The sequence below is a fragment of the Balaenoptera physalus genome, assembly GCF_965194825.1.
Source record: "Balaenoptera physalus genome assembly, chromosome: 11".
Classification (NCBI taxonomy): domain Eukaryota; kingdom Metazoa; phylum Chordata; class Mammalia; order Artiodactyla; family Balaenopteridae; genus Balaenoptera; species Balaenoptera physalus.
In genome coordinates, this window is record NC_138896.1 from 41,295,402 (window position 1) to 41,317,764 (window position 22,363).

The 22,363-nt window shown below is 44.4% G+C and overlaps 1 protein-coding gene across 4 annotated transcripts; it reads left to right on the plus strand.

Annotated features, from left to right (window-relative positions):
* The first annotated feature begins 53 nt into the window (after positions 1–53).
* Positions 54–21,396, plus strand: VPS52 (VPS52 subunit of GARP complex). Of its 4 annotated transcripts, none has more exons than XM_082414990.1 (20): positions 54–423; positions 1,259–1,343; positions 1,501–1,553; positions 1,737–1,812; positions 1,999–2,070; positions 2,364–2,539; positions 2,923–3,073; positions 3,367–3,467; positions 3,579–3,711; positions 3,849–3,906; positions 4,613–4,746; positions 5,190–5,345; positions 5,800–5,918; positions 6,196–6,319; positions 6,610–6,705; positions 6,819–6,926; positions 7,154–7,219; positions 20,023–20,134; positions 20,351–20,469; positions 20,634–21,396. In XM_082414990.1, the coding sequence occupies exons 6-20, from the start codon at positions 2,367–2,369 to the stop codon at positions 20,820–20,822; spliced, it is 1,839 nt and encodes a 612-aa protein (XP_082271116.1). In that variant the 5' UTR covers positions 54–423; positions 1,259–1,343; positions 1,501–1,553; positions 1,737–1,812; positions 1,999–2,070; positions 2,364–2,366; the 3' UTR covers positions 20,823–21,396. The 4 variants fall into 4 exon arrangements, with proteins under 4 accessions (XP_082271116.1, XP_082271114.1, XP_082271115.1 ...); XM_082414988.1 differs by having other exon boundaries at positions 58–423; positions 2,003–2,070; positions 20,676–21,396; XM_082414987.1 differs by having other exon boundaries at positions 106–423; positions 2,003–2,070.
* The last annotated feature ends 967 nt before the right edge of the window (positions 21,397–22,363 follow it).

Here is a 22,363-nt window from a genome sequence, read left to right on the forward strand (position 1 = left end):
GAAGGGGCGGAACGATCTTGATGAGGAGCTTCCGGAAACCGTGCGAGAGTCTGAGGTGAGCGTCAAGAGTTCCGGTGCGGTTTATCTTTACGTGTTCGTAAAGTTCTTGGGTGTGAGAGCAACGAACATTCCGGATTGAGATCGTGCTTAAGACTTCCAATTCCCATTTGCACTTGGGTGAAGCGGTTAGAGCTGAAAGGGAAAGGCTGGAGGCAAACAATTTAACTCAAATATCTGGGAGCGATTTCGCGCCGTGCAAGACACTCCAGGACTTGTAGTTCCACTCCGGGGAACGGACTCGCCTGACAGCTGCCGGAAGTGAGGCTGCGCGGAATGGCCGCCGCTGCGACCATGGCTGCAGCCGCCCGGGAGCTGATGTTGCGGGCCGGAGCCTCAGATATGGAGGAGGAGGAGGGCCCGCTGGTGAGAACGCAGGGCTGTTTCTTCTCCAGAGTATCGTCCCATCTCCTCACGTCAGAAAGGCCTGGGCTGGGTGTAGGCACAAGGTTGGGAGCTCGGCTGCTACCGGTGATGCTACCCGGTTTGGCTCTCCATACACCTTCCTGGAATCGGACCTGAACCTGAGCGGGGACCAGAATGGCCGAGACTCAGGTTCTGGGGCCACAATTTCAGTTAATCTCCAGATGTTTGGGCAGAATAGAGAAGCAGTGTAGAGTAACAGCTAGGAACATGGCCTCTGGAGTTAGATTGCTTGGGTTCTAATTCCATCTCTGCCACTTCCACTCTGTGTGTCTTTGGGCAAGTTAACTAGTCCCTCTGTGCCATCACTTTCCACACCTATGATGAAGAAAATAAGACCTCCTGTATAGGTTGTCGGTTAGGATTAGGCAAATGAATACAAATAAGATGGCACCTGGCATGTAGGTAAACACTATAGGTTAGCTGACATTTCTAGAAAGGCTGGGGCTCCCCAGAGGGATAGTGATAGAACACCTAAGATAGCAGGAGTGTAGAGATCCTAAATTCAACTGCAGGTTCTGCTCTGTCCTCTGCATCTCCTAATTTTCCTCATTTGGTCACCTCCGCCCTTTCTGGGTTGCCTGTCTCCTGGTCATATTCCCTACCCATCAGCCCCAATCAGTAAGACTGAGACAATATGAGACTTTTGGAATTTTGGGACTCAGTATTTACCTATGGCTCCCCAGTGAAAGTCCTTCTCCCCCACTTGAAGGGTTGGTGATTATCCCATTATATTTTGTTCTCCCCCTTGCTTTCCCATTAACCTGCCCCTCTCCAGGAGGGTGGTCCAGGTCTTCAGGAGCCATTGCAGCTTGGAGAGTTGGACATCACCTCTGATGAATTCATCCTGGATGAAGTGGATGGTAAGTGATGGCACGGGGGTGGGGGGATGCAGTTCCTATAACCTGAGAGGCATGGGGGCTGGAAGTACTAAGGCAGGGGTTAGTGTGCAGATGTTCAATGTGGGGATGGAGCTGTGGAGGAGCTGGATGGACCCTTACGATGAACTTCTATTTGCAGTTCACATTCAGGCGAATCTGGAGGATGAGTTAGTAAAGGAAGCTCTTAAAACGGTGAGGTTTTCCACTATACTAATCTGTCCCTCCACTTACCCTCCCCTCAAAGAAAAGAAGAAGAAAACAATCTCTTGCTCTTCTAATATCACTTTGGTGTCTTACTCTCTAGTCCTTCATTGACTCTGTTCCAGCATCCCTTCACTGACTCCCTCCTGACCTGTCACGTTTCTGTCCTCCCAGGGTGTGGATCTCCGTCACTATTCAAAGCAGGTTGAGCTGGAGCTACAGCAGATTGAGCAGAAGTCCATTCGGGATTGTATCCTCCAGCAGAGAAAAAGGGTGGTGTTATTAAAATGGGCATTTTGGGGGGCATGGTGCTGACAGCCCAGCTGGGGCTGCCATCTTCTCTCTGAGGTTTATGTCACCTCAGGGAGAAATTGGAGGGGTCCTGCGGGTCTGAGGATCTCCATCTCCACAGTGAGGCCCCTTGACTTTTTGTGAGTCAGATATCCAAGAGAGTGAGAACATAGCATCTCTGCACAACCAGATCACAGCCTGTGATGCTGTCCTTGAGGTTAGTAACCCTCATAATCCTGAGCCCAGATCATGGTCTCTGGGACCTTTCTTTACGTCATCAGCCTCAGGCGGGGACAATTAGAATCACTTTCAGGATGACCTCAGCAGCCTTTTTTGTTGTTGCTCCTATGACTAATGTTATTTGCCAGTGACCTTTCAGGTACCTCTTCCCTTATCACCCACTACCCTCATGGACTGATAGATACTGGAGATTTTACCAAGAAACTTGGGTGGCCCACTCGTCCCTTACCAACCCTATGGCCATTCAGTAACACTTCCACCTTTCCCCAGCGCATGGAGCAGATGTTGGGAGCTTTTCAGAGTGATCTCAGCTCCATCAGCTCTGAGATCCGGACACTGCAGGAGCAGTCAGGAGCCATGAACATTCGGCTTCGAAACCGCCAGGCTGTCCGGGGGAAACTCGGGGAGCTTGTCGATGGTCTGGTGGTGCCCTCTGCTCTGGTCACGTGAGTCACCAGTTTGAAGGGGCATAATGTTTATACCAAGTAGATGGGCTGGAGCGACCTACCCTACTTACCACATGGGTCTCCATCACGTCACTTCCAGAAACTGATGAGTGGGTTGACAGCTCTTCCTAACCTTGATGCAGGCTTTAGGCATCAAAGATTAGGAATCATCCAGGGTCGGGCGTAGAGAAGGGGGTCCAAGGCTTACGTGGGTGGTGGAGGTGTGTGTGTCTAGGAACAGAAAACTTTGTACGTGTGTCCTGACTCTATGATGCAGTGTAAGAAGGGAGAGGAGACAGAGGCTGGATGCCAGGGGTATGGTTTAGAGTCTAGGGGTGTCTGGGTCTCCCTCCGCACCTATCCCACCCCTCCTTGCTCCCCAGGGCAATTCTGGAGGCACCAGTCACAGAGCCCCGGTTCCTGGAGCAGCTGCAGGAGCTGGATGCCAAGGCAGCTGCAGTCCGAGAGCAGGAGGCTAGGGGCACAGCGGCCTGTGCAGATGTCCGAGGCGTGCTCGACCGGCTCCGGATCAAGGTGGGGAGGGGGGTGGATACCCTAGAGACTACTGAAACCAGCCTCCCTGAGAAGTCCACCCTGAATTGCCCTGGCAAAGCTCATTGTAGCCTGTGCCCAAGAACTTCACCTTGCCTTTACCTGGCAGAGCTCATTCTCACATCTCTGGGTTCCCCTGAAAGTCTTAAGAAATATCAAAGAGGTATTCTCTACTCTTCCTCCTCCCATATCCAACATTTGTTCCTTCCCTCAGTAATTCCCAAACAGTGAGAAGGTTGCAGCTTCATGCCCTGTGTTTGGTCCCCCATGTCTAGGCAGTGACGAAGATCCGAGAGTTCATCCTTCAGAAGATCTATTCCTTCAGAAAACCAATGACCAACTATCAGATCCCCCAGACGGCCCTGCTGAAGTACAGGTTGTCGCCCAAAGGAAGGGCTGGGGGTGGCCTCGGAGCTCTTGAGCAGCCCAGCATGATGCTGGGCATCTTGGGCCGTCAGGGAGACTGACTGGTCCCTGGCTCCTCCAGGTTTTTCTATCAGTTCCTGCTGGGCAACGAACGGGCCACCGCAAAGGAGATCAGGGACGAGTACGTGGAGACGCTGAGCAAGATCTACCTGTCCTACTACCGCTCTTACCTGGGGCGGCTCATGAAGGTGCAGGTGAGGCCACGGAGGGAGAGGCAGTCCTGGGCCCCTTGGCTGCGGGGAGGGGCAGCTACGGGGCAATGGGGGACAGTATAAAAAGACATTTTTTTGGGGAAGCAGTGGTTCACAGTTCTCTCTGCTCTTTTCTCTAGTATGAGGAAGTTGCTGAGAAGGATGATCTAATGGGCGTGGAAGATACAGCCAAGAAAGATATCCTGGAGCTGAGGGGCCCTCATGCTGGGTCTGGAGAGTGAGGGGGCTTCTGGCTCCAGCCTCCAAGGCACTGCTGCTTACCTTTTTCTGTGGGACCAAAACCTTTGAGAATGTGATCAAGGCTGTGGCCTCCCTCCCCAGAAAAATGCACAAATCATCTTTTTTTTTTTTTTTTTTTAAAGTTTTTTTTTTTTTTTTTTTTTTTTTTTTAATTTATTTATTTATGGCTGTGTTGGGTCTTCGTTTCTGTGCGAGGGCTTTCTCTAGTTGCGGCAAGTGGGGGCCACTCTTCATCGCGGTGCGCGGGCCTCTCACTATCACGGCCTGTCTTGTTGTGGAGCACAGGCTCCAGACGCGCATGCTCAGTAGTTGTGGCTCACGGGCTTAGTTGCTCCGCGGCATGTGGGATCTTCCCAGACCAGGGCTCGAACCCGTGTCCCCTGCATTGGCAGGCAGATTCTTAACCACTGCGCCACCAGGGAAGCCCCACAAATCATCTTGACACAGAGTTTTGCATATGATGTCAGGGGGTGTAGAGGCTCCTTAGAGTCCATTCACCGATGTGAGGTGAAGTGGGGCCCCAGAACTGGGAAAGAGGGACCCTGGGGCTGTGTCTGGCTGCTGGGTGCCCCTGGAGGTCCTGAGTCTTTGACCTTCCATCACAGTTGTGATCTGACTGTTTTCCTTGACTCTGACTCTCCACGATTCTTCTCAAAGCCATCCCTCCGCAGCAGGAACACCATCTTCACCCTGGGGACCCGGGGCTCTGTCATCTCCCCCACTGAACTGGAAGCCCCCATCCTTGTGCCCCACACGGCCCAGCGGGGAGAACAGAGGGTAAGAGGAGGAGCAAGCCTTAGCCGACGGGGTGGGGGTGGGGCGGGACAACTCCGAGTACAGACCTCAGGGCAAAGCTTCCCCTACTGCAGGCCCCCGTGGGAGTCCCCTTCTCCAGTCACCCCAGTGTTCTGTGATAAGAGGGTTGGGACCATTGACTTAGGGTGTACAGAGGGAAGAGGTGGGTGGTATGTCACGAGGCAGGTGTGGAGGAGGATATGGGAGCAGCAACAGCAGGTGGGGGCGGCCTCTTCTCGTGCCCCACCTCCCCCTACCTCTTCAGTACCCGTTCAGGATGCTCTTTCGCAGCCTGGACTAGGGGTAGATGGGGAGGGTCTCCTGAGCTCCCATTACCCAGGTTTGCTGATTTCCCAACTGTGTCCACGGACTGCTGGTACTGGGGTCCATCCTGTCTGTCTCTCTTCTTACCCCTTCCATCCTAGTATCCTTTTGAGGCCCTCTTCCGCAGCCAGCACTACGCCCTCCTCGACAACTCCTGCCGTGAATACCTTTTCATCTGTGAATTCTTTGTGGTGTCTGGCTCGGCTGCACAGGACCTCTTCCACGCCGTCATGGGCCGCACGCTCAGCATGACCCTGGTAGGCTCCCTCGCTCCCGGGCTCTTAGAACTCTGTCCCCAGTTTTCGTCAGCACCGCAGTGAGGTCACAGCCCTGGGGTTACTGAAACCAGGATCCCCTCGTTCTAAAATGCATGAGCCACGTCCTCGCTGTGTGACTCCCCATGAAACCATCAAAGCTTGGGGTCCCGGAGGCTCTTGGGGACACACAGGTGACAGCACCTGAAAACTCAAGGGCCCCTAAACCTTGGTGTTCAGCCCTGAATTCTGCTATGATGGGCTTGTGATTTTAGATCTGGGGAGCAAGGCAGCAGGACCACCCGAGTGGCCAGTGGGCAGGGAAGGAGCATTTCCCATTTAGATCCCCTCCCCAGTGCCAGGTCCCCAGGGGAGCACAAGCATCTGTCCATGGCTACTGGGAAAAGCAAAGTAACAGATACTCTCTTCCAATCCCCTGCCTGTTCCTAAATCACAGAAACACCTGGAGTCTTACCTCACTGACTGCTACGATGCCATTGCTGTTTTTCTCTGTATCCATATTGTCCTCCGATTCCGCAACATTGCAGCCAAGAGGGATGTTCCTGCCCTGGACAGGTCGCTGAGTTCTGGTCCTTGATGTCCCACTGGCCTTGAAATCTTTAGTCTTGCACCAGCCTGCCCTGACCCGTGGGCTCCTCCTGACCTGAACCATTGACCCTGTTCCCATTTGTCTGTCTAGAGGCAGTATTGCTGCTTCCAGACTCACCTTTCACACCCACTCCAGCCTCCACCAACCATCACTCATCGCTCAGGGTTTCCGCACACACACCCTCCCCCTGGCCCCCACCCCTGACGTTCCTTGCCAGATCTCTCATTCTGATCAAGCCCACAGGTACTGGGAACAAGTGCTTGCCTTGCTGTGGCCACGGTTTGAACTGATCCTGGAGATGAACGTCCAGAGTGTCCGCAGCACTGACCCTCAGCGCCTCGGGGGGCTGGACACTCGGCCTCACTACGTGAGGGCGGGCAGGGGTAACAGGCTGTTGAAAGGCAGGGCTTGAAGCCTCGCTGCAGGGATCACCCAGGTTCACGGTTGTGTCCATGAGCCTGGCTGGACAGCTAGCCACGCTGTGTGAGGGGCAGTCTGGGAGTGTGGTCAGACTCAGGGTGGGCTGGGCACTGTGGTGGGAGGGATTGGAGGTGGGAGTCACCCAGAGACCGGTTGACCAGCTTCAAGGGAGTTGGGGGTTTCATGGGTTGGGCCAGGGGGTTGGCGTGATTTTTCTTCCCACCTTCTTTCTCCCAGATCACACGCCGCTATGCAGAGTTCTCCTCTGCTCTTGTCAGCATCAATCAGACGATTCCCAATGAACGGACGATGCAGCTGCTGGGCCAGCTACAGGTGAGGGGCGGCTGGGAGAGGTTTCCGAGCCACAGGGCTGCTGCAGGGGGCTGGAGTGTGAGGTGGGGGCCCTTGCCTGCTCCTGTCACCTCCTCCTTTCATTTTTTTTTCAGGTGGAGGTGGAGAATTTTGTCCTCCGAGTGGCAGCCGAGTTCTCCTCAAGGAAGGAGCAGCTTGTGTTTCTGATCAACAACTACGACATGATGCTGGGGGTGCTGATGGTACCTGAAGCCCTTTCTCCTTGTCTCCCTCCCCGGAGAATTCGGGTTCCCCCCCACTGCTCCGTTACCTCCACGGGGGCAAAGATTATGCTGGCTTTGTTTGGTGTTTTATTCTTGCAGACTGGCACAGCATCTGGCTACGTACAGTAAATGTGGGGAGAAGGGGATATTCTGACGTGAAGGGCAGCTTCTCCCCAAACTTGAGATTTCCCTTTGTCTTCCCTTAGGAGCGGGCTGCGGATGACAGCAAAGAGGTTGAAAGTTTCCAACAGCTGCTCAATGCTCGTACACAGGTAGGGGTGTGGGGAAGAGGAAAGGGATAGTCCCATGTGCTGTTTAGTTCAGATTGTGTGTGTGTGTGTGTGTGTGTGTGTGTGTGTGTGTGTGTAGGGGCCGTTAGCAGACTCCAGATACACAGAATTGGAATTGTTATAACTCTTGGTTCACAACATGCTGTCATTATTGGTCTATTTTATTTTCTTTTGTATTTTTTTAATGATATAGACATCCATGAACCTACCACACACCTTGGCAATAAACCCCACCCCATCACCCTGCATCTCACATAGAGGCACCTCTTGACCTAAATGTTGTCTTTATCACTCCCTGGCTTTTAAAAATACAGCTATAGGGACTTCCCTGGTGGTCCAGTGGTTAGGACTCTGCACTTCCACTGCAGGGGGCACGGGTTTGATCCCTGGTTGGGGAACTAAGATTCCACATACCGCATGGTGTGGCCAAAAAAAAAAGTAAAAAAAAAATAGAGCTATAGGTATGCCAAAACAGTAACTATTTGGTTTTGGGTTTGAGTGCCATAAAAGCAAGAGTCACAGGATTATTTCATGCATAATATTTCTAGTATCGTCCTGTTATGACATATGGCTGTAGCTCATTCTTTTTCACTGCAATATAATGTTACATTGTGTGAATATAACAGAGGTCATTTGGATTATTTCCAGTTTCTTGCTCCTGTGAGCATTGTTTTATGAACAATTATGTCTTTTAGCACACATAGATATATCAAAAGTTTTATCAAAAATCTCTCTTGGAAGTAGGAGTAGGCTTGCTGCATCTAGAGAATGCTAGTATTCAACTTTATGAGACAATGCCAAATTGTTTTCCTAAGTGATGGGACCAGTTTATTCCTTACCTGAAATGTATAAGAATTTTCACTGAGTCATATTTTCTCCAACATATGATAGATCATACTATCTTTGCCTTTCTGGTGGGTGTCTCACTGGGATCTTGATTTGCATTTTCCTGGTTACTAATGAGATTGAGCATCATTTCAAATGTTAAGTAACCATACAAATTTTTCTTTTCTGTAAAATGTCTGTCATAGCATTTGACCTTTTAAAACTTGGGCTGTTTGTGTTTTTCTTATTGATTTATAAGAGTTCTTAATACAAAAGACTTAATACAAAAGTTCTTAATACAAAAAATAATACAATATAATAATACAAGAGTTCTTAATACAAAAAAACTTAATACAAAAGTTCTCCTAATCTTTTGTTGATTGTATAGGTTGCAGATACCTTTCAGGAGGTGTTTTATCTTTTACCTTTTTTTTTAAATTTAATTTTATTTAAAGAAATTTTTTTGCCCTCTCTGTGAGGCTTGTGGGATCTTAATTCCCTGACCAGGGATCAAACCCAGGCCCTCGGCAGTGAAAGTGCGGAGTCCTAACCTCTGGACTGCCAGGGAATTCCCCTTTTTACTTTTTTTTCTTCTTATTATTTTTTTTAATATTCATTTATTTATTTATTTGGCTGCATTGGGTCTTAGTTCCGGCGCACGCGGGCTTAGCTGCCCCACCGCATGTGGGATCTTAATTCCCCGACCAGGGATCGAACCCCCATCCCCTGCATTGGAAGGTGGATTCTTAACCACTGGACCACCAGGGAAGTCCCCCTTTTTTACTTTTTTTTATGTTGTCTTATGATGAACAGAAATTTCTAATCGTAACTTGATGAATTTAATAATTTTTATTTTTGTGTTTTGTTTAAGAAATCCCTAATTATCCCAGTCATAAAAATATTATACTGTATTTTCTTCTTAATATTGTAGAATTTTGCTTTTTACTTTTAAGCCCTAAATTTACCTAGAATTGATTTTTGTGTATGATGTGAGGTAGGAAACTAATTATTTTCTATTTGGAAAAATGATTGGCCTAGAACCATTTATAGGAAGTCCCTTTCTTTCCCCATCTGATCTGTAGTCCCGTCTCTGTCACACAGCAAAACTCCACAAACATGTGCCTCTTGCCTCTAGTCTGTTCCACTGATCAATTTGTCTACCCTGCAAAACAGTTTTAATTATTATGCTTTTAGGACAAATTCTCCTACCTTCTTTTTTGTTTGTTTTGTTTTGTTTTGTTTTTGGCCGCACCATGCAGCTTGTGGGATCTTAGTTCTGCAACCAGGGATCGAACCCATGCCACCTGCAATGGAAGTGCGGAGTCCTAACCACTGGACTGCCAGGGAATTCCCTCTCCTACCTTCTTTTTCATCATTATCTTGAGTATTATTGGCCTTTTGATTTTTCATGTAAATTTTATGATCGGCTTATAAGTTTTCACATAAAAAAAGCTCATTAATGATTTTGAATGTAGTTGCATTGATCAGTTTAGAAGAATTGATACTTTTTGATATTGAAACTTCCCATCAACATGGCCCCTCTCTACATTTTTGAATATATTCTTTAATGTCTTTTGATAAACTTTTATAATTTTCAGCACAAAGATATTGCAAATCTTTTGTTAGAATTGTTCCTAGGTAGGTGTAATATGTAGCTTTAGTCCTACTAGGAATACATAAATCCTTCCTAATTCTTTACCTTTTATTTCTTATGTCTTTGATCTTTTACTCTTCTGGCCAGGACCTCTATGACAGAGTGTAATAGTTGAATAATATCCTGTTCCTGAGTTTAAAAGAAATGCTTTTATCATTTTCTCATTAAGAGTAATGTAGATGTAGGTTTTTTTGTAGAAGCCCTTTATCAGGTTAAGAAAATTCCTTTTAATCACTCGTGTGCTAGGAGTTTTTATTGTAGTTTTTCCTACTAGAAATAAATCTACATTTATTTAGGGATAATTACTAAGAATAATACTAGGAATTACTAGAAATAATAACTACATTTTTTTTTCTCTCTAATTGTTTGGACTTTATTCTTTTAGGATTTGTCCTTTAAATAAACTGTTGCTCCTTAAATATTGTCTTTTAAAAAAGAAATTTACTTGTTTGAAGTGGTGTATAGAAATGCTGTTGATTTTTGTACATGGATTATATAGCCAGCCACCTTCCTAAATTCTTTTTTTTAAAAGTATCATTTTAACTTTATTTTTATTTTTTAAAATTTATTTATTTATATTTGGCTGTGCTGGGTCTTCATCGCCGCATGGAGGCTTCCGCAGGCTTTCTCTGGTTGTGGCGAGCAGGGGCTACTCTTCGTTGTGGTGCGCGGGCTTCTCACTGCGGTGGCTTCTCTTGTTGTGGAGCACGGGCTCTAGTCGCGCGGGCTTCAGTAGTTGTGGCACTCGGGCTCAATAGTTGTGGCTCGTGAGCTTAGTTGCTCCGCGGCATGTGGGATCTTACTGGACGAGGGATCGAACCCGTATCCCCTACATTGGCAGGCGGATTCTTAACCACTTCGCCAGCAGGGAAGTCCCCTAAATTATTTCTAATAATATTTTTGGAGGTGTGTGTGTGTTTCTTTGTAGGCGTTCATCATCTCTGAATTGTGACAGTTTTATTTCTTCTTTTCTGATCCCTATGTATTTAATTTCTGTATGTCTTTGTTCTCTTACTGCATTGGCTAGTACCTCCAGTACAAAGCTGAATGGTTGAATAGAAGTGGTGATAGTGAGAACGCTTATCTCTTCCTAATTTTAAAAGGAGTGCTTTCATCATTTCCGCATTAAGAGTACTGTTGTAGGTTTTTTATAGATATCCTTTATCAGGTGAAGAAAATTCCTTTCGATCCCTAGTATGCCAAGAGTTATTAATTTTAAAAAAATCATGAATAGGTATTATTTTTAATCAAGATTGTGTGCTTTTTCTGCATACATTGAGGTAGTCATATATTTAATTTTTAAAAAATCTATTATGTCATGGGTGGGATAAATTAGGACTTTGGGATTAACAGATACACACAACTATATATAAAATAAACAACAAGGACCTACTGTATAGCACAGAGAACTATATTCAATATCTTGTAATAACCTATAATGGACAAGAATCTGAAAAAGAATGTATATAACTATATGTATATATATCTATATCTGAATCACTTTGCTATACACCTGAAAGTATCACAATGTTGTAAATCAACTATACTTCAATTAAAAAAAAAAACTACTGTGTGGTATATTACATTTGTAGATTTTAGAATGTTAAACCATTCTGGATTTGGTCTAATTCATTTGGAATATTTGCTTCTCTGTGCAGAAGCGAGATTGGCCTGTGATGTTCTTTTCTTGTACTGTACTTGTGTGGTTTTGGTACCAAAGTCATACTGGATTTGTAGAAGAAGGTGGGAAGGAAGTATTTCTTCATTCTTTTTATTCTGAAAGAGTTTGAGATTGAAATGATCTCTTCCTTGTAAGTATCTTAGAAATTGCCAGCACAAACATCCAGGAAGATTTAAAACTATGAAATTCCTGGGCTTCCCTGGTGGCGCAGTGGGTAAGAGTCGGCCTGCCAACGCAGGGGACGTGGGTTCGAGCCCTGGTCCGGGAAGATCCCACATGCCGCGGAGCAACTAAGCCCCCGCGCCACAACTCCTGAAGCCCGCGTGTGCCCTAGAGCCTGTGCCCCGCAGCAAGAGAAGCCACTGCAATCAGAAGCCCGCGCACCACAACGAAGAGCAGCCCCTGCTCGCTGCAGCTAGAGAAAGCCCGCGCGCAGCAATGAAGACCCAACGCGGCCATAAATAAATAAATAAATAAACAAATTTGTTTGAAAAAGTGTGGCACTGCCATTGAAAAAAACAAATTCCCTCTAAGTACTGCTTTTATTGAGTTCTGTAGGTTTGAATATGTAGCATTTTTATTATTCAGTTCTAAGAATTTTTATATTTCAATCATTTCTTTTTCAATCCATGAGATTTTTTAGAGGAGTATTTTAAAATTTCCAAAAGTAGTTTTTTTACTTATCTTTTTGTTATTAATGCCTAAATTGCATTGTGGATGGAGAATGTGGCCTTTTGGTACTGAAAATTTTTTGAAATTTGTTTATATTTGCTTTGGCCTAGGACACGATCAACTTTTGTAAATGTTCCATGGTATTTTTTAATTTTAAAATTTAAAAATTTTTAAAAATTTATTTATTTGGTTGCAGCCGTTCTTAGTTGCGGCATGTGGGATCTAGTTCCCTGACCAGGGATCGAACCTGGGCCCCGTGCATTGGGAGTGCAGAGTCTTAGCCACTGGACCACCAGGGAAGTCCGCCATGTATGTTTGAGAAGATTGTGTATTCTTTGATTGTCAGGTGTGGAAATTAAGCTCTTTAATTCTGCTGTTCACATCACCTATATCTTTACTGATTTTTTTTTGTCTACTTATCGGTAGTTGAGACAGATGTTTTGAAATTCATAAGTTTATCAGTTTTTCACTGCAGTTTTTTTTTTTAACACCTTTATTGGAGTATAATTGCTTTACAATGGTGTGTTAGTTTCTGCTTTATAACAAAGTGAATCAGCTATACATATACATATATCCCCATATCTCTTCCCTCTTGCATCTCCCTCCTTCCCATCCTCCCTAACCCACCACTTTAGGTGGTCACAAAGCACCGAGCTGATCTCCCTGTGCTATGCGGCTGCTTCCCACTAGCTATCGGTTTTACATTTGGTAGTGTATATATGTCCATGCCACTGTCTCACTTTGTCCCAGCTTACCCTTCCCCCTCCCTGTGTCCTCAAGTCCATTCTTTAGTAGGTCTGTGTCTTTATTCCTGTCCTGCCCCTAGGTTCTTCGTGACCATTTTTTTTTTTTTTAGATTCCATATATATGTGTTAGCATATGGTATTTGTTTTTCTCTTTCTGACTTACTTCACTCTGTATGACAGACTTTAGGTCCATCCACCTCACTACAAATAACTCAATTTCGTTTCTTTTTATGGCTGAGTAATATCCCATTGTATATATGTGCCACAGTTCTTTATCCATCCATCTGTCGATGGACACTTAGGTTGCTTCCATGTCCTGGCTATTGTAAATAGAGCTGCAGTGAACATTGTGGTACGATTCTTTTTGAATTATGGTTTTCTCAGGGTGTATGCCCAGTAGTGGGATTGCTGGGTCATATGGTAGTTCTATTTTTAGTTTTTTAAGGAACCTCCATCCTGTTCTCCATAGTGGCTGTATCAATTTACATTCCCACCAACAGTGCAAGAGGGTTCCCTTTTCTCCACACCCTCTCCAGCATTTGTTGTTTGTAGATTTTCTGATGGTGGCCATTCTTACTGGTGTGAGATGATATCTCATTGTAGTTTTGATTTTCATTTCTCTAATGATTAATGATGTTGAGCATTCTTTCATATGTTTGTTGGCAATCTGTATATCTTCTTTGGAGAAATGTCTGTTTAGGTCTTCTGCCCATTTTTGGATTGAGTTGTTTGTTTTTTTGATATTGAGCTGCATGAGCTGCTTGTAAATTTTGGAGATTAATCCTTTGTCAGTTGCTTCATTTGCAAATATTTTCTCCCATTCTGAGGGTTGTCTTTTTGTCTTGTTTATGGTTTCCTTTGCTGTGCAAAAGCTTTTAAGTTTCATTAGGTCCCATTTGTTTATTTTTGTTATTATTTCCATTTCTCTAGGAGGTGGGTCAAAAAGGATCTTGCTGTGATTTATGTCCTAGAGTGTTCTGCCTATGTTTTCCTCTAAGAGTTTTATAGTGTCTGGCCTTACGTTTAGGTCATTAATCCATTTTGAGTTTATTTTTGTGTATGGTGTTAGGGAGTGTTCTAATTTCATTCTTTTACATGTAGCTGTCCAGTTTTCCCAGCAACACTTATTGAAGAGGCTGTCTTTTCTCCATTGTATATCCTTGCCTCCTTTGTCATAGATTAGTTGACCATAGGTGCATGGGTTTATCTCTGGGCTTTCTATCCTGTTCCATTGATCTATATTTCTGTTTTTGTGCCAGTACCATATTGTCTTGATTACTGTAGCTTTGTAGTATAGTCTGAAGTCAGGAGTCTGATTCCTCCAGCTCTGTTTTTTTCCTTCAAGACTGCTTTGGCTATTTGGGGTCTTTTGTGTCTCCAAACAAATTTTAAGATTTTCTGTTCTAGTTCTGTAAAAAATGCCATTGGTAATTTGATAGGGATTGCATTGAATCTGTAGATTACTTTGGGTAGTTTAGACATTTTCATAATATTGATTATTCCAATCCAAGAACATGGTATATCTCTCCATCTGTTTGTATCGTCTTTAATTTCTTTCATCAGTGTTTTATAGTTTTCTGCATACAGGTCTTTTGTCTCCCTAGGTAGGTTTATTCCTAGGTATTTTATTCTTTTTGTTACAACAGTAAATGGGAGTGTTTCCTTCATTTCTCTTTCATACTTTTCATCATTGTGTATAGGAATGCAAGAAATTTCTGTGCATTAATTTTGTATCCTGCAACTTTACCCAATTCATTGATTAGCTCTAGTAGTTTTCTGGTGGCATCTTTAGGATTCTCAATGTATAGTATCATGTCATCTGCAAACAGTGACAGTTTTACTTCTTCTTTTCCAATTTGTATTCCTTTTATTTCTTTTTCTTTTCTGATTACCGTGGCTAGGACTTCCAAAACTGTGTTGAATAATAGTGGTGAGAGTGGACATCCTTGTCTCGTTCCTGATCTTAGAGGAAATGCTTTCAGTTTTTCACCATTGAGAATGATGTTTGCTGTGGGTTTGTCATATATGGCCTTTATTATGTTGAGGTAGGTTCCCTCTATGCCCACTTTCTGGAGAGTTTTTATCATAAATGGGGGTTGAATTTTGTCAAAAGCTTTTTCTGCATCTATTGAGATGATCATATGGTTTTTCTTCTTCAATTTGTTAATATGTTGTATCACATTGATTGATTTGCATATATTGAAGAATCCTTGCATCCCTGGGATAAATCCCACTTGATCATGGTGTATGATCCTTTTAATGTGTTGTTGGATTCTGTTTGCTAGTATTTTGTTGAGGGTTTTTGCATCTATATTCATGAGTGATATTGGTCTGTAATTTTCTTTTTTTGTAGTATCTTTTTCTGGTTTTGTTATCAGGGTGATGGTGGCCTCATAGAATGAGTTTGGGAGTTTTCCTTCCTCTGCAATTTTTTGGAAGACTTTGAGAAGGATGGGTGTTAGCTCTTCTCTAAATGTTTGATAGAATTCACCTGTGAAGCCATCTGGTCCTGGACTTTTCTTTGTTGGAAGATTTTTAATCACAGTTTCAATCTCATTACTTGTGATTGGTCTGTTCATATTTTCTATTTCTTCCTGGTTCAGTTGTGGAAGGTTATACCTTTCTAAGAATTTGTCCATTTCTTCCAGGTTGTCCATATTACTGGCATAGAGTTGCTTGTAGTAGTCTCTTAGGATGCTCTGTATTTCTGTGGTGTCTGTTTTAACTTCTCCTTTTTCATTTCTAATTTTATTGATTTGAATCCTCTCCCTTATTTTCTTGATGAGTCTGGCTAATGGTTTATCAATTTTGTTTATCTTCTCAAAGAACCAGCTTTTAGTTTTATTGATCTTTGCTATTATTTTCTTTGTTTCTATTTCATTTATTTCTGCTCTGATCTTTATGATTTCTTTCCTTCTACTAACTTTGGGTTTTGTTTGTTCTTCTTTCTCTAGTTCCTTTAGGTGTAAGGTTAGATTGTTTATTTGAGATGTTTGTTGTTTCTTGAGGTAGGATTGTATTGCTATAAACTTCCCTCTTAGAACTGCTTTTGCTGCATCCCATAAGTTTTAGATCGTCGTGTTTTCATTGTCATTTGTCTCTAGGTATTTTTTGATTTCTTTGATTTCTTCAGTGATCTCTTGGTTATTTAGTAACGTATTGTTTAGCCTCCATGTGTTTTTGTTTTTTACGTTTTTTTCCCTGTAATTGATTTCTAATCTCATAGCATTGTGGTCAGAAAAGATGCTTGATATGATTTCAACTTTCTTAAATTTACTGAGGCTTGATTTGTGACCCAAGATGTGATCTATCCTGGAGAATGTTCCGTGCACACTTGAAAAGAAAGTGTAATCTGCTGTTTTTGGATGGAATGTCCTATAAATATCAATTAAATCTATCTGGTCTGTTTTGTCATTTAAAGCTTGTGTTTCCTTATTAATTTTCTGTTTGGATGATCTGTCCATTGGTGTAAGTGAGGTGTTAAAGTCCCCCACTATTATTGTGTTACTGTCGATTTCCTTTTTTATAGCTGTTAGCAGTTGCCTTATGTATTGAGGTGCTTCTATGTTGGGTGCATATATATTTATAATTGTTATACCTTCTTCTTGGATTGATCCCTTGATCATTATGTAGTGTCCTTCCTTGTCTCTTGTAACAATCTTTAATTTAAAGTCTATTTTGTCTGATACGAGTATTGCTACTCCAGCTTTCTTTTGATTTCCATTTGCATGGAATATCTTTTTCCATCTCCTCACTTTTAGTCTGTATGTGTCCCTAGGTCTGAAGTGGGTCTCTTGTAGACAGCATATATATGGGTCTTGTTTTTGTATCCATTCAGCGAGCCTGTATCTTTTGGTTGGAGCATTTAATCCGTTCATGTTTAAGGTAATTATCGATATGTATGTTCCTATTACCATTTTCTGAATTGTTTTTGGTTTGTTTTTGTAGGTCCTTTTCTTTTCTTGTGTTTCCCACTTAGAGAAGTTCCTTTAGCATTTGTTGCAGAGCTGGTTTGGTGGTGCTGAATTCTCTTAGCTTTTGCTTGTCTGTAAAGCTTTTGATTTCTCCATCGAATCTGAATGAGATCCTTGCTGGGTAGAGTAATCTTGGTTGTAGGTTCTTCCCTTTCATCACTTTAAGTATGTCATGCCACTTCCTTCTGGCTTATAGAATTTCTGCTGAGAAATCAGCTGTTAACCTTATGGGAGTTCCATTATATGTTGTTTGTCGTTTTTCCCTTGCTGCTTTCAATACTTTTTCTTTGTCTTTAATTTTTGCCAATTTGATTACTATGTGTGTCGGCGTGTTTCTCCTTGGGTTTATCCTGTACGGGACTCTCGGCACTTCCTGGACTTGGGTGTCTATTTCCTTTCCCATGTTAAGGAAGTTTTTGACTATAATCTCTTCAAATATTTTCTCTGGTCCTTTCTGTCTCTCTTCTCCTTCTGGGAATCCTATAATGTGAATGCTGTTGCGTTTAATGTTGTCCCAGAGGTCTCTTAGGCTGTCTTCATTTCTTTTCATTCTTTTTTCTTTACTCTGTTCCACAGCAGTGAATTCCACCATTCTGTCTTCCAGGTCATTAATCCTTCTTCTGCCTCGGTTATTCTGGTATTGATTCCTTCTAGTGTATTTTTCATTTCAGTTATTGTATTGTTCATCTCTGTTTGTTTGTTCTGTAATTCTTCTAGGTCTTTGTTAAACATATCTTGCATCTTCTCGATCTTTGCCTCCATTCTTTTTCCGAGGTCCTGGATCATCTTCACTATCATTATTCTGAATTCTTGTTCTGGAAGGTTGCCTATCTCCACTTTATTTAGTTGTTTTTCTGGGGTTTTATCTTGTTCCTTCATCTGGTACATAGCCCTGTGCCTTTTCATCTTGTCTGTCTTTCTGTGAATGTGGTTTTTGTTCCACCTGCTGCAGGATTGTAGTTCTTCTTGCTTCTGCTCTATTTCTGTTTCGTAGATAGGTTCATTTGTGCCATATTAGATTCCACAAAAGATTTTATTTTTTAAGTGGAAGTAGTTTATTTTTAAATGGAATAAAAGTTTCATTTTCACCTTACCAGATCTTACTATTTGGGTTGGGTTTTTTGTTTTTGTGTTTTTTCTTTTTTCTTTTCCTATTTTAATTCCTCCCTTCCATTGTTTTTTACTTGTTTGTTTGCTTTTTCATTTTAACTCTGTGTTTTGGGAAATTTCAAATGTACATGCTATATAGAGGATAACATGATGAACTCCCAGGGGCCATCACAGATCTTCAACCAGTAACAACTCACAGACAGTTTTGTTTCATCTGTATCAGCACTCACTGTTCATCCTCCTCCTACCTGTCCTTCCCACCCCCAGTGATTTTGAATTTAAAAAGTTTTTTTTTGTCTGCATTGGGTCTTCGTAGCTGTGCGTGGGCTTTCTCTAATTGTGGTGAGCGGGGGCTACTCTTCATTGTGGTGCATGGGCTTCTCATTGTGATGGCTTCTCTTGTTGCTGAGCATGGGCTCTAGGCGCACAGGCTTCAGTAGTTGTGGCGCTCAGGCTCAGTAGTTGTGGCGCACGGGCTTAGTTGCTTCACGGCATGTGGGATCTTCCCAGACCAGGGATCGAACCCATGTCCCCTGCATTGGCAGGCAGATTCTTAACCACTGCACTACCAGGGAAGTCCCTGAATTAAATTCTATACATCCCTATCACTTCATCTGTATCAGGATGTGTTTTAAAAACCACAATACTTTATCACACTTAAAAAAAATTATCACTTTCAGGGAGTTCCCTGGTGGTCTAGTGGTTAGGATTTGGCGCTTTCACTATGGTGGCCCAGGTTCAATCCCTGCTCGAGGAACTGAGATCAGCCGTGTGGTGCAGCCAAAAAAAGAAAAAAAACACTCTCAAAATAGCCAGTATTCAGGTATCCCCAGTTATCTCATAAACAGTGGTTTAAGTCAGGATCCATATGCATCCATACACGTCTCTTTTTTTTTTTTTCACGTGTCTCTTTTTAATCTATAGATTTCCCTTCCATCTTACCCCCCTGCCCCGCTCTGCAATTTATTTGTGGAAGAAATTGAGTCATTTGTCATGTAGAATGATGTACAGTCTGGATTTTGCTGACTGCATTACGTGGCATGCCTAAACTGTTCCTCTTTTCCCATAAATGTGTAATTCGATGGAAAGGCTTGATCAGGTTCCAATTAGATTTTTTTTACAAGGCTATTTGAGAGGTAGTGGTGTGTACTTCTATCAGGGGCACATAATGTCTTCTTGGCTCTCTTTTTGCCAGTAGCATCAATGATCACTGCGTAGACCATTAGATTTCTGTACTTATCAATGTCTCAAAAATTTCCATCTCCTTATCTGTCTGTGCTGCATTCTGAGTCATTTCTTTAAATTCCAATTTGCTCTATCATGCTTCCAGATATTTCTAATCTGAGATTTAGCCAGTTGACTTTTTAAAAAATTTTTAAATCATTTCTTTAATATTCCATTTTGTTTCAAGCCTTTCCATTCCTAATCTTGTTAATTGGTCATGTTTGTGTCTGTACCTTTAACTTCTTTGAACAGTTTTTACAGAATGTTAGCTGCTCTGTATCTGACAGTTCTAACATTGGCAGTCTTTGGAGGTCTAAGTCCATTGCTTATTGTCTGTGCTGACTCTCGTGGTAGCTTGCTTTCTTCTGTGACTGGTGATCTTTGAGTTCTTTTCTTGGTCTTAAGCAGTCATAGGGGCCTAAATTGGGATCGAGGGGATTTCAGAGAAGATTTGCCTCTCCTTTTGCAATAGCTGAAAGATGCCGTCCACCTGGGTCTACATTGGCACCTCTTTGAGGCTCTTGTGAGAGACCAGGCTCAGCATCCCCACTCAAGGCTAGCATCAGGCTCAGCTTCCTGATAGCAGAGTTGCCATGGCCACTTGCCTTCTGGTAGCCCTGCCTCTCCCAGTTGTCCACTTCTCTGGTTCCAGCCCTCTGCTCCCAGCTCAATTTTTTTCAAATGTAATTTAAAAAAAAATTTTTTTTGAGGAGGGTAATCCTTGGAGATTTCCCCTACTTCTTGTGAGACTGGCAGTGTCTTAAAGTATATGACCTTTGCAGAGTTTAGCTGTTCTGTTATGGGAGTTTTCTAAGGACCAAGTTGGGCATGATGCCAGAATTGGGGAAAATCTGCCGACACCAGTAAACTCAACTCTGTATGTGTGTATGTTTCTACAGGAATTCATTGAAGAATTGCTGTCTCCCCCCTTTGGGGGTCTGGTGGCATTTGTGAAGGAAGCTGAGGCTTTGATTGAGCGTGGACAAGCTGAACGACTTCGAGGGGAAGAAGGTCTGAGGATGGGGTGGTGTGATGGGGTCAGTGGAAAGGTGAAAGGAAAAGAAAAATTCAAGGATGCAGATTACATGGGGAGGGTGTCGAGCAGGAAAGAGTGGGTTGGGAGGACATTAAGAAAGAGGGCTTGCATGGTGAGGATGACTATGCCTTGGGGAGGACTTAGAGGGATCAAATATCACTTAGCCATGATCTCTTTCCTCCTACTCTCAGCCCGGGTTACTCAACTAATCCGTGGCTTTGGTAGTTCCTGGAAATCATCGGTGGAGTCTCTGAGTCAGGATGTAATGCGGAGTTTCACCAACTTCAAAAACGGAACCAGTATCATCCAGGTGACCTGCAGTTCCCAGTCCCCACTCCCACCCCACCCCATCACTGATTTTCCCCCCTCTTTTCTCTGGGCTCAGAATCATACAAATGACCCTTGATCTTCAACTACCAGCTGTGCCCAAAGTTCTGGATGAGCCCTAACCTGACTCCTAATCATCATCCTTAGCACCACCCCACCTCTCATCCCTCCGTGACTTTCTCTGAGCAGGGAGCGCTGACCCAGCTGATCCAGCTCTATCATCGCTTCCACCGGGTGCTGTCTCAGCCGCAGCTCCGAGCCCTGCCTGCCCGGGCCGAGCTCATCAACATCCACCACCTCATGGTGGAACTCAAGAAGCACAAGCCCAACTTCTGATGCGCCAGACCCTGGGAGCCGCCAGCCCTCTCCATGGACTTCTGTGCCCCATTCCATCCCCTTCTTCACCTGGGGGCTCCCTTCCAGTTCTTCCCTTGCTTCCCAGGTCCTTGACATGCCTCACCCTCCCTTCATTCCCAGGACCCTGCCTCATCAGGTTAAGCTGAATCCCTTTGGCTTTCAGAATCTCCCATGTCTTCAGGTTTCCCAGGACCACTTCCTCCTGGGCTTCCAAAATGACCTTTATTATTTTTCCAGTTTTGTCATTCCTCTCTTTCCCTCCACTGCCCCACCCACAGGGCTTTTTTCTTCTCCCAGTAAAACCTTCTGGTTCACTCAGCTCTTGTCACCATGTTATGAGGTGTGAAGCCTCGACTCTTCGAATTGGTGTGGCAAGGGGAGACTGCCTCATAATGGTTGATGTTTTTTTTTTTCTTTTCACTCAAAGTGAGTTCTTTTCTGTAGCTTTTTGACCTAAGATCTCAGCAACTTGAACACTAACCAGTCCCCTCCTGGCTTGAGAGTTACACCACGGTCAGTCTGCAGAAAACAATAAATATTTAACATGACATAACACTCTTTTCCCATTTCTTTTCTCCTTCCTCCTGGGGCCTTCAAGTAGCCCCATCTCTGCTCCAGGGTCACGTTGGCTCTCTGACTACCTCCTGGGCCTACATCGCTTCTAGTGGGTGTCCAGAAAGTAGGGGCACACGGTTACCTCTCACCTTTAGCTACCTCAGGCCAGAAGAGTGGCTGCAGTGCTTTTAGGGCAGAGACTGTTTCATGAGTAACCAGCCTGATGGAGGAAATGGCCCTGGTTAAGATGGCAGATGCATCAAGGGCTGTGCCACCTTGGGCACTGTCCAAGGTCTGCCTTGGCTCCCTGACACCGACACCAGTTCTCTTTGCCTCCTGCCTCCTCAGGCTGACCCTGGGATTGCCTCCTCTCCTTCAGTGTCAGCTCCCTAGCTCCTCTGGTGTGGTTGTCACAGCCACTTGCTAGAGGGCTGCAGTACCCACACCACTGGGGCATTAGTAGGCCAGGTTTGCAATGTGATCATCTCATCCATTTCTGTGACTCGGCGCCTGCCTGATGCCACTGCCTGTACACCTCATTTGAACTCAGACTCTAGACTGGGGAGACATGGGGGCGCCTTAAGTCCTAAGGGGGAAGGCCTGGGCAGTCAGGGGAAAATGGTAATTTGGAGACGCTTCCTCCGCCCCTATGGCCTAATCATTCCCTCCCAGCCCCGGCTTCGGCACTCTGGATGCAGGCCCAGCCCGCCCGCGGCGGCAGAGAGAATAAGAGTACAAAGGCGTCCCGCGTGTGGCCCGAGTGCGGGTGGCTGAAAGCGAGGACCGCACGTAGCGAGGCAGAGCTGGACCGGTTTCTCCCGGCGGGCCCTGCCGATTGGCTGCGGCCGGAGGGGGCGTGGCAGGGTCGCTGGAGCCGCCTTCTCCGGCTCCCGCTTTTTTTGGGTTCCGCCCCATCTCTGAGAGCAGCGCTCTGATTGGCTTTGGGACCCATATCTCTGAGCTTC

Coding starts and splice junctions, on each gene's coding strand:
- VPS52 (XM_082414987.1), top strand. CDS start 334: ATGGCCGCCGCTGCGACCATGGCTGCAGCCGCCCGGGAGCTGATGTTG. Junction 1,554..1,736: donor TAAAGGAAGCTCTTAAAACG/GTGAGGTTTTCC, acceptor CTGTCCTCCCAG/GGTGTGGATCTCCGTCACTA. Junction 6,706..6,818: donor AGCTGCTGGGCCAGCTACAG/GTGAGGGGCGGC, acceptor TTTTTTTTTCAG/GTGGAGGTGGAGAATTTTGT.